This window comes from Ammospiza nelsoni, chromosome 15, assembly GCF_027579445.1.
Source record: "Ammospiza nelsoni isolate bAmmNel1 chromosome 15, bAmmNel1.pri, whole genome shotgun sequence".
NCBI lineage: Eukaryota > Metazoa > Chordata > Aves > Passeriformes > Passerellidae > Ammospiza > Ammospiza nelsoni.
In genome coordinates this window covers 17,869,597-17,880,900 of record NC_080647.1, presented here as the reverse complement: position 1 = coordinate 17,880,900, position 11,304 = coordinate 17,869,597, and the positions used below count along the sequence as shown (strand labels likewise).

Below are 11,304 nucleotides of genomic sequence, written 5' to 3'. Positions count from 1 at the left end.
GACCCAGGTCACAGAATATTCACAAATGGGGCAGGCTTTGGGGCCAGGAGCAGCTGTGAATTTGAGGTAAGTAGTTTTAAACTGGTTTCTTTTCATTAAATGGAGATAAAATATTTGCCTTTACTATCAGAGAAATGTAAAGGTGGGGTGTTGGAAATAATCTGTACTTGGCAGCAGGAAGCTGCTGCAGGTTTAGTGGTGTTGGGATGTGGGGTTTACAGTTTTTTGAGGGATTTTTCCCACCCACAGTGCATTTCAGGATAGTCCAGCTCCTGTCCTGGGAGAAGCAAAGACATTACACTGTTTCCTGCCACAAGGTCACTTTTTGCAGCAGTCCTGCTAAGTGACCTGTTCTGGGGGCATTAGTCACTACATGGAAAGAAAGGGTAAAAAAAAACCACACCTAATGCATATTTTTCAGCAATATTACAATAATTTATAAAGGCATCAAAACAAACTCAACATCTATTAACAAGCTGATTTTTGGAAACAAAATTTAAATTATGAGGACATTTTGGTGAAGTTGAAGGCACCTTGAAAGGAGATGGAGTAAAAATGGTTCTGCAGCCTCCTCCTCCTCCCTCCACTGCCAGCCCAGCAGCTGCACAGCCCTTCCCTGCTGCCTTTTCCCCACAATTGGGGCAGGCACTGGGAACCACCCTCTGTCTGTCCACATCAGTATTTACTGTTGCAGGCACAGATTCTGCACATTGATTGGAAAGAGATAAAAAATTGCTTCATGTTTCTGTGTTCCAGCGAGGTCAGTGATGAGTTTTCTTTGTGGATTATTTTGTTCTCAGCATTGCCCAGCAGAAAACAGGAAAGCAGCACTGGAGCCCAGGTAGCCCCAGCTGTGGTGGCAGAGTCCCCAGAGGTGTTATCAGGCAGGGCTGCTGGCAGGATGAGCTGAGGCTCCTGCAGGGCCCAGGGCTGCTGGCAGGATGAGCTGAGGCTCCTGCAGGGTCCAGGGCTCTGGGACAGGCCCTGCTGTCCCTGCCTGCAGCTCCAGCACAGGAGGTGAAGTCACTGTGTGTGAACAAGGCCCAGGGACAGCAAATGACAAAGTGCCAGCCCAGGGCTGCTATAAGGAATTAAACATTCATTCAATTGAATTAAACATTCATTCCAGGCAGCATGTGGACAGGGGACAGACTCCTTGGATTCTCACAAAGCTGCTCCTGCAAAAGGTGCAGCAGAGGCAGCACAGGAGCAAAGATCTCTCAGTGCAACCTGGTTTGAGAAGAACCCATCATCTCTGCTGCTCATTGAACTGCTAAAAAAGGGGATTGCTTCAGGTGGAGTTTGCAAGTAGGAACTTTCACAGTGTCAGAGGTCAAAGCACCCTGCCTGGGCTTCAGTTCTTTCATTGTAAATTTTAACTGCACAGTGGGTTTGAACTGAAGCCAGGCTGGGCACAGTCTCCTTCAGGAGGTGACTTTTCCTGCAGCCAAGGATCCTTTGAGCTTCCCCTGATCCCATAAATTGATATTTTGCTCCAGCTGCAAGAGGGACATGAAGGGAACTGCAGGAGAAATCTCACCTGCCAGTACAGGTGCTTCTGCCCCTGCCTGAACTCTGCCCCTCATCACTGGGAACAGAAAAATAAGACAGAGCAGCATCAGGCTGGGCCAGGGCTGTCTGACACCAGCCCATTCCCTGCTGGGGAAAAGCTGCTCTTATCAATCCTAAAACCAGGGAAACCTGTGTGCAATAAGTGAATCTTACCCTTGACCTTTGATAAAGTCACATTTTGCAACATCATATTCCAATGAAAGCCCTCTTGCTGCTGCCTTTGAGAGTGGTTCTTGAAGCTGTTGAAATTGTCCCTTTGCAATAAATCAGTGGAGTTGGCAGGTCCTGAACTGGGATTTGTGCCAAGACCCTCATGCAGGTACCACAGCTCACCAGCTCTGAGTTACTGTGGGGTTTTCAGGTGTTAAATCATCCCTTGGGTTACTGACACCTGAAAATGCTCCTGGAAATCCTGATAGACAGAAATGCCTCAATTGGGTCCCCATCCTTACAGACCCAGTAGCTGCTTTTAAAGCCTCTGTTTTAACCTGTTCAAATACTCAGTGGAAAGCAGAGCCCTGGAATCAAGGCAAGCCTCAGCAGCCTCCAGGGCAGGTTGTGGAGAAAGCTGGGAAGAGCTTTCTGTGCTCCACCAGTCCTGAGGAGCTTTGATGAGCCTGGGAAGCTCAACAACTGTTGGATTAACCCTTACTTTGAATTCAGCATCCAGATTTGTTGGTAAAATGTTTTCCATAGAAAGGAAGCAAGGAGTCTTCCCTGGCGATGCAGCAGGAGCAGGAGTGGAGCAGTCCCTGTTCCCTGGCAGTGTGGCCTGGGTGGTGCCAGCTGCTGGTGGATACCTGCAGGTGTTGGGGCTTGGCTGGGGCTGTCACACCAGGCTCCCTGGCCAGGACACCACGGTCAGGGTGACTTTGTTCCTCTGCTCCTTCAGCATTGGGATCAATTCTGAGTTGCTCATTCCTATTGCTGGCACTCCATTCACTGCCACGATTTCATCTCCACACCTGCCAAAGACAGATCCAGTCAGGACTGGGGTCATTACCAACCCTGCACCCACCCCACACCATCAACTCCTTGAAAAAGAGCATTTCCCTTGAGCCAGAGGGCAGAGAAAAGGGAACAGTGCTGGTGTTTGGGTGACAGCAGTGAGGGTCAGGCTGTGCTGGTCAAACCCTGCTGGCCCAGATCAGTCCTGCAGCTCCTGAATGCCACCACCAGAGCTGGGAGAGAGCCCTGCCCCTCTCTGGCCCTTCTGAGGGGTGCACGGGGCTGAGCCCCCACACCCTGTCCCACACTCCAGCAGGAGCCCAGCTGAGCCCAGGGCTCCCCCTCAGCTTTGGGAGCAAAGCCCAGCTCCCTGCACCCAGCTGTGTCCCCTCCCTCACCCAGCTGTGTCCCCTCCCTCTGTCCCTGCAGCCCTTGGTGCCTGTGGGTTGCTGCAGCCCCCCCTGCTCCTCCCCTGGGATCTCTCACCACAACCCCCTCAGGAAAGCCCCAGTTGAGGTTCCTGCACAGGGGAGCTTTTGCTGCTCCTGTTGGGATACTTCTCCTAATCCATGAGGTTTTACAGTCTGGAACCTCCAAGATTCATCTCAAACATCCCCTTTTTTACCTTTACCTAATTACTAAATTAAACCCTTCACAGTTAGGTTTTAAAGGGCTGTAAATTCCTTTTCCTTGCACCTTTGTGGAGAAACCAAAACCCTGCTTAACGCAGGCCTTAGTTTGTTACAAGCTTGGCAACAATATAAACTTCCAAACTCTGCAAGAGTCCTTAACCTGGAGCTGAGCTCTTCCAAGGAAGGCTCAGAGTGTGGAACCCCCAGCCCTGGGGTGCTGATGTCCCCGGGTACCTCACACCTACTTGAGTTTCCTGTCCCTGAACGCGGGAGTGCCGGGCACGATGGTTTTGATGAAGAAGGGTTGGTTTCCTTTGCTCTCCTCAAAGCCTCCCACGATGCTGAAGCCCCAACTTTCCAGGTTTCCTTTACTAAGGACAATATCTTGACAGAAGTGAAGGTAGCTGTGTCAAAAACAGAGAGGTTATGAGGAAAATTGCCTGAGCAGGAATTTATGTTTTCCCTATGGAAAGAAAGCCCAGCTATGAACAGCTTTTCAGGGCTTTTCCTGGGTTTCAGGATTTGGGACACTCCTTTGCAAGGCGTGTCTGAGGGTTAATTCTCAAATGGGATGATGCCAGGCCTTTAGAAATCTTTGCAGGGTATTGGTTTAAGAGCTAGGAGGAAATCACCCAGCTCTAAAGGGGTTTGGGATCTGCAAGACTCCTGGATAACTTCATGAATTCTGCTAATGAACACACTCAGCACCAGAGACAAACCCTAATTACAGTGAGCAGCAGCTGCACCCATGCAATGATGAGAGTGGAGGGGTTTTATCCCCTCTGTGCCCTGCACTGGCACAAGGGAGGGATTTTATCCCCTGTGTGCCCTGCAGTGGCACAGGGAGGGATTTTATCCCCTGTGTGCCCTGCAGTGGCACAGGGAGGGATTTTATCCCCTGTGTGCCCTGCAGTGGCACAGGGAGGGATTTTATCCCCTGTGTGCCCTGCACTGGCACAGGGAGGCTTTCAGCACCACTGGCAGCAATTGTGAGGTGCAGCAGCTGCCAGGCCAGAGCAGGGAGGGCTTTCCTGCAGGATCCAGGATGTCCATTCTGTGCTGGGCTCCTTGGGGAGAGCTCCTGGTTCTGGATTCCCGCAGTGAGGTTTGTGTCCTCAGGCAGCCGGGGCACTGTGAGATGGCAGCGCTGCCCGGGCTGGTGGCACGGAGCCCCGAGGTGACACTGAGGGTGTGGCAGGAGCTCTCCGTGCCCTGGCTCCAGCTCAGGCTGTGTCCTGGCACCGGAGCTGTGAAACTGCTGCTCATCATCACCCGCTGAGCTATTCCAGCAGCTAAACTTTTCCTAATAAACGTTTTTGCCTCAAGGGCTTTGCTTGAGCAGTTTGCCGAGGAGTTTCAGATTTCAAAAGCCTTCCCAGTTAACTTCTCACCAGGAGAAAGATCCAATTATGTACTTTCAAACTGTAATTTACTTTTGTAGGAGTTTTTCACACATAAACACCAGGAGCCCCAGCTGGAGCTCGCTGATTCCTCCATGCTTTCCTTCCACCGGTACCACACAATTGCAAAAACCCAGCTCTGAGCCATGGCTGTGGCAGCTTCTGCAAATGAATAGCCCGAGAGCAGCAGTGGCTGCGTCAGCACAGAACATAAATAAAAACACCAGGCACGTTTCTCCTGGAGCTGGAAAGGGCTGCTTGCTAGGAATCCATTTTCCATATTAAAAAGGGCTTCTAGAGGAAAAACTTTAATTTACCACAACCAAAAATGACTGTGGGAAAAGAATGGGGAGTTTAGGGAAGGTTGAGGTGCAGGGTTTCTGGTGCCAAGCACGCTGCTGAGCTGGCAGTTCCTGGGCCCTGCTCAGCTGCAGGGGTGGGACTGGGAGCTCCACATGGTTCTTGTGGGAAGAGGCAGACTGGAGTCACATAAACCCCAGGGAAGAGGGAGGCAGGAAAATGCTTCTCCACGAGCCACACAGTGCACTGTGCTTTCTTTTAGAGAGAAAAGATAATCAATCTAAACTTTTGTTTCTGGTACCTTTGGGATCCAGGGTGTGTTGGATTAGAACATGGGCCCAGTCCAAACCAGCTTTTGAGATGGTATTTTATACTGTCAGTGGTGTGGATTTAACACAATGCTAGAAAGAAACCAAGGTTTCTATTTGACAGAAACAGAAATCACAGGTACAAGAATCAAGGCCTGAATGAAACGCTGGGGGCTCAAGTGTTGCAAGGATCAAATTCACTTCCCTAGCCCTGAGCACTCATTTCAACTCACTCCTTTCAGCAGCAAGTCTGGGTTCAAACTAGAAAGAAATAGGTTCCTCTAAAAGGAAAGGGATATTTCTGCTGGAGCAGAGGAATAACTGAGGAATAAAAAGCTGAACAAACCCAAAATTGCACATGCCATTAGCTTTGAGCTTTCACCCTGCAGGACACACCAACACCGGGGCCAGGGCAGCCACCAGGAGCAGATCCCAGTGGAACAGCTGGTGCTGGCTCCAGTCTGGGCACATTTCTGGGGTTTTCTGTGCCAGTGTGGTGCACACAGGGTCTGTCAGGGCCACAGGGCAATGGCCATTCCCCTGCAGCTCTGGGGGTTTGCTCCTGTGCAAAGGAAAGCAGTTTGGGTGGGACAGGGGCTCTGCAATGGAACCACCCCACAGCAGGGGTGGCACTGGGACCTCACTGCAGCTGCACCTCCCCGAGTGCCAGAGCACCCTGAACATGCCCAGGTGACAAAAACCCTGTGGGTGACCAACCAGAGGCCACCAGGTCTCACTGGGAGCAGGTGGGAGAAGCAGGGAGGAAGCACAGGAATTCCAGCCCTTCTTAGTGCTGGAAACAGGAGGAAGGTTCTGTCAGATCCCAAAGTGAAATAACCTTGCTGAGTGCTCCTACCAACCCTCACAGCCAGAACTGCAGACACACTCCAAGGCCAGAATCCAGGCTGGAGTCAAAGGAATCTGGAATAATTTCTTGCTTCAGGAGTCAAAAGAAGGGAGAACATCAATCCCAGGAGCAAAGGAGTTCCCAGCAATGCATTAAATGCAGGGGATGTCACTCCTGAAGTGAAGGCAGCAGATGCAGGAGCAGAGAAGATTCCAGTCCCTGCACAGAGCATGGGGAGCCTGCAAGGCACCTGACAGCCAGAAAAACTGGGCAAGGAAGGAAAGAAGCCCAGACAGGCTCTGCCTTGCTGTAGCTCACTGCAGCAGCAGCTGAGGGTTTGTGCCCTGCTCTGGGCTCTCAGGTGCAGCTCAGGGCCAGCTCACAGCAGACCTGCCTGGAGCAGCCAGGCCAACGCCTGGGGCAGCACAGGAGATGGGAGGAGCTGCTGAGCACAGGCCAGGTACAGGAGACACAAAAGCTGCCTTGCCTTGGCCTGGGTTGTTGAGCATTTCTTTCCAGGCTGCTAAGTAACACAACAGAGGCTTTGTGAGTGGTTCTTTAAGTGTCTCAAAGAACAAGGCTGTAAATGATCCAAGCTTCCCACAGCAGGTTTGGCTTTCTGATCCACCTGCGGATGCTCCTGCAGTCAGCTGGGATGACAACTGACTCTGCTTTTCACACAGTTTTGATGTAACTGCTAAAGGGAGGCAGCCAGAGGTTCACCCCTCCAGGAAGGAGAGGGAAATTCAAGCTTCTCCTGGAAATTACCAGGTTAAAACCTGTCCTGTAAAGCTTGGCAGCAGGAAAACTCAACTGTGCAGAATCATTTCTGCCTCATGCTGAAGATGACACAGTTACAACAGCCAAGAAGAGTTAGACTGAAAGAATGTCTGCCCCTAAGTGAGATGATCAGATTAGAAACTCCCAGACAGCCCAGGTGTCTCTTGGCTTGTGTTAGGGGATGCAGAAAGAGCCCCAGAGGGTTTCAGTCAGTAATTTAGCAAGGACTGTATCTAACATTGACTATTTCTCTTTTAAAAAGGGGTTTCAGGGCCTCTAAAGCATGGTTACTGTCCAACAGGAGTGTGAGAATGATGTCACTCCAGAAAAACAGTGGAATTTCCTTATGTACTCATTATTCTATGATCTCATTGGCAAATGAGGTTTTCCACTGCCTTTCAGCTAAACGGGAATATCAGGAATGCTTCCAATTCATCAACAAAGTAATTAATTTCTAGTGTTTGAGTGAAAGTCAACCCTGTAATTAACAGCTCTGCATCCAGTCCCTGACACACATACCTGGGCAATCCCAGCCACGTGATCCAGAGGGGAGACCAGCTGAACCCCTGCTCCCTGATGTCCAGGGCTGGCTCTGGGCAGTTCAGGGACAGGATTTCCAAGGCTTTCAGTGTGACTGAGTGGGAGGCTGCATTGGATTTCAGAGCTGAGACAGCTTCATAGTAGTTCAGATGAGTCAAATCGATGCCATTTATGCTCAGAAGGACATCCCCTGTTGATGAAATAAAATGGGATTGTTACAGACCTGGGCTCTGGAGCCCATTTCAGCCTCAAGGGGTCATGGGAGCCCTTTTCCAGCCTCTCTCAGCGTCCAAGTCCAGCTTCCATTGAAAATACCCCACAGGATGAAAGGTCTAAGAGCCTCCCTTACCTCTCTTGATTCTGCCATCCCTGAAGAGGCATCCAATGGGCTGCACACTTGTCACATAGATAGGGAGCTTGTTTTTGTTATCCCTTCCACCTCCAATTGTGATTCCCAAAGATTCCTTTGGCTCCTTTTTTATTGCAACTGTCTTCTCATGACTTACATATCCCTGAGGCAAATCCTACAAAGCAATGACAGCACAAAATGCACTTCATTAATGCATTTAACAGAAGAAGCCCAGCACCATTTGTCTCCTTCATTCAGAGCATTCCAGCAATGTTGCTGGAGGGCAAAGTCAGCTTCCCATGTCCTTGCAGGGTGGGAATACAGAGCAGCATTTCTAAGGTGAAGCCTTAGTGCTGTCCTGATGATCCCAAATCCATTTGCTGCAGGGAGATGCTCCCTCTGAGGAGGGGAATTCTGCACTGAGGAAGAAGCTCTGAGCTCATCTCAGGGCTGCTCATGCCAAGCAGGGAAGCTCTCCCTGATTGAATGTTTAGGCTGCAGTGAAGGCACACATTAGAGCACAGGCTGTACAACAGGGTGTAAATGCTACTCAGGGATTTAAATGCAGGAACAACACTCCAGCCCCACAGGACAGGAACTCCCTGAGCTCCAGGGCCACTGAAACACAGCACTCTGAGCAGCTGCAGCAGGTCTGTCACTCAGCTGGAAGTGCTGCACACAGAATTCTCTCTGGGTTCAGCACACTGGGGATTGATTGTCCTCTTGCTCCTGCTGTTTGCTGTGCCCCCAGAGGGGTGGCAGAGCCACTCTGCAGTCACAGCAGCACCATGGGGGCACCTGGGGATTCTTCTCCTGACCATAAAGGGCTCTGGCCCCACACCAGCTCAGCTGGGTGTCACTGCAACACCCTCAGTGTGCAGAGCTTGAGGGATGTCAAGAAGCCAATCTCAAAATATCTCATGGATGGCAAATTTCTTATTGCCCTTTCCAAATGATTAAACAGCAGCTCTGCATCAACACTGAAGAAATTTTGTCACCTTTTTCCCTTCAAATTATGTTTCCCTATAGGTGACAAAGTGGTTTTTCAGTACCAAACCTGCCCAAGCAGAAATGGAGGTGCTGATCGGCTGATTTTATCCTGTGATAAAACACCATCCCAGAACAGCACAATGCATTGGTTAAACCAGGAACAAGCAGCACTCTGGCCTCATTTCCCAGCCCCACCTTCTGGTAGGTGGATTTCCTCCTGTAGTGGCTCTGCTCTGGTCGCCTCCGGTGGTGCACAGGGCTGCCCCCATTGCTGCTGCTGCTGCTGCTGCTGCTGTTGGAGGTGCTGCCATCCTCCCCTGGCTCCCCCAGCTGCAGCCCAGACTGCCTCAGGATCACAAAGTTCACTCTGGATTCCGTGGTCTGCCCAGAGAAACAAGGAGTGGAAAATAAAAAGAGAGAAATGGGTTAGAAATGAGGGACAGCCCTCATTGCCTTGGGGAGAGAGAAGGGCTGGCATCAGTTCCTACAGAGGTTCTCTGTTCCTCCACCAGCTCCTCAATGTGATGCAAAGTCTTTTGTGATGAGCCAGGGAATGTGATTGGAAAAAGAAAAAGGGAATTAGCAAACATGAGTCAGAAGGAACAGGAGTAGAGGCAGGCTTCACTCGTGCCTCCCTCGCCCACAAATGCCAAAGGTGGATGATTAATTCCTGCACTTTGCTACAAACAACCAAAATAGCATCTTGTGTTGTGCCCCAGAGTGACCAGAGCTGGAACCCTGGCTGCACCACACAAGCACTGGATGCTTCTCTTGCACAGGAAGTTGTTAAAGCTCTTTCCCTCCCAGCTTTGTTCGTCTATTGTTCACCATCTCCCATCCATTTTTTCCCCAGGGTACCTCTGGTTAAACACTTCACCAGCTGCTGGTCTGGCCTTGGCAGGGCTGCAGGGGAAGTGCTCCCATTGTTCCTGCTGCCCTCTCTGGGTTTGTCCCTTCAGATCACCTGACAGAACCTCATTGTGAGGGACTCACTGGGGAAGGGCCCAGTGCTCACTCGGCTGTTTCCTGCCCTGCATGGCAGAAATGCAGCTGCTGCTCTCACTCCTTGCCACAGCACCCTGCTCCCCTGGTGCCAGAGTGAATTCCCTGGCCTTGGAAGAGGGATTTTCAAAGTTACATTCAAGCAAGGATTTCAATTAGCCCTCAGAGGAACAGATCATGTTTGGAAAGCTGTCACAGTTTAACACAAATGTCACTTCCAAAGAGATTCAATCCCAAACCTCATGAAGCCAGTTCTGGACTTTGCTTGCTGGTTCCAGTGGGATCAAAAGAGTTCCTCATATGGGAGTTGTGTGTGCACACTGCAACAGGAATGCAGCAGCACTTGTGGGATGCAAACAAATTCTAAGAGGCCACAGAACAGAAGCAAACATGAAAAAGGAGCTCAGTGCTGGAACTCTGCTCCTTCTCCCATGGCACTGCACTGCTCTGATAACTGTGAGGAGAGCTGCCTCTCCCTCCTGCTGACCTCACATCCTTTCTGGGATATAAACAGAATGGGATGAGGAGCATTGTGTCAGGATCTGGAGATAAAAACAAACTGGAGGCACTCGCCTGGGGAGATAAAGAATTTAAACTGATCTGTGTGATATCTGCTGCACATGCAGCAGTCCTTAATCCTTTAACTAGGATTCCTTGCCCACTCCTTCCACCAAAACCTCTGGCATGCTGCAACAGGAGCACATTCCACAGGGAAAGACCACCCCTCTTCTACCCATTCAGTACCTGGAATGCTTTTACCCTGAGGTGCCCCATGTTTTCCAGTCTCCCTTCACAAATACAGGTAAAATGGGGAGAATGGTCTGATTTGAAGCCCTAAGGGATCTGTCTGTGCTGCCAGCCCATCCCATCCCCAGCCAGCACCTTCAGTGTGATTGTTGGAAGCACAAGAGGCTGCCCTGATCCCTCCCTGTCTGCTGCATGAATCCACCCAGTGCATCCCAGCATTTCCTGTGCAAGGCTGAGAGGCTGCAAGCAGCACACAGGAGCTGCAATCTCCTCAGGTGAACTCCAGTGCCATGAGCCACTGCTTCCCCTCAGACCTGTCAGGGCTGACTCACCACGGATTCCCACTCCTGGTGTTTATCTTCATTTGGAAGTGGTGCTTCCCACACATCCAGAGGGGAGTCACTTTCCATGACAGAGATTTGGGGGAATGCAGCTTGCCCTGGTATGTTCTACTAGCCCTGGCTCAGAACAGGAGCCCTGCTCCAGCCACTCACAGCCATTTCCATGTCTGAACTCACCTGGATGATCTGGGCAGCAGCCTCAGGAGTTCCTTGCCTCAAATCCTGACCATTTATTGAAAGGACTCTGTCATTCCGACTCAGCTTCCCATTCTTGGCTGCCAAGCCCCCCTCTAAGAGATCCAGAATAAAGATCCCTGCCTCGTCAGTCTTCCTGATCAGTTTGATTCCCAGGGGCTCCGATCGGTCTCTCTTCACCAGGGTGACGTGGATCACCTCCCTGCTGGTGGCACTGGGATCCTGCTGGGCAGTCCTGCTGGAAAAGCCCTTCTCCTGCAGCACCAGGAGGTGCAGAACAGGCCCTGGGTGGCGCAGGAAGGAGACAGCCTGGCAGTGAGTCACGCTGCTGATGTTGACGCCATTCACCTACA

At 50.9% G+C, this 11,304-nt stretch overlaps 1 protein-coding gene across 1 annotated transcript in view; it reads right to left on the bottom strand.

Annotated features, from left to right (window-relative positions):
* Positions 1–931: 931 nt before the first annotated feature.
* Positions 932–11,304, bottom strand: part of LOC132080206 (ligand of Numb protein X 2-like) — a 28,693-nt gene continuing 18,320 nt past the window's right edge. The window contains exons 5-10 of the mRNA XM_059483236.1: positions 10,934–11,299; positions 8,862–9,047; positions 7,677–7,851; positions 7,307–7,517; positions 3,398–3,556; positions 932–2,537 (exon numbers count right to left, since the gene is read on the bottom strand). Coding sequence (XP_059339219.1) covers positions 2,402–2,537; positions 3,398–3,556; positions 7,307–7,517; positions 7,677–7,851; positions 8,862–9,047; positions 10,934–11,299 — 1,233 coding nt within the window. The 3' untranslated portion in view covers positions 932–2,401. The remainder of the gene's footprint in view (positions 2,538–3,397; positions 3,557–7,306; positions 7,518–7,676; positions 7,852–8,861; positions 9,048–10,933; positions 11,300–11,304) is intronic.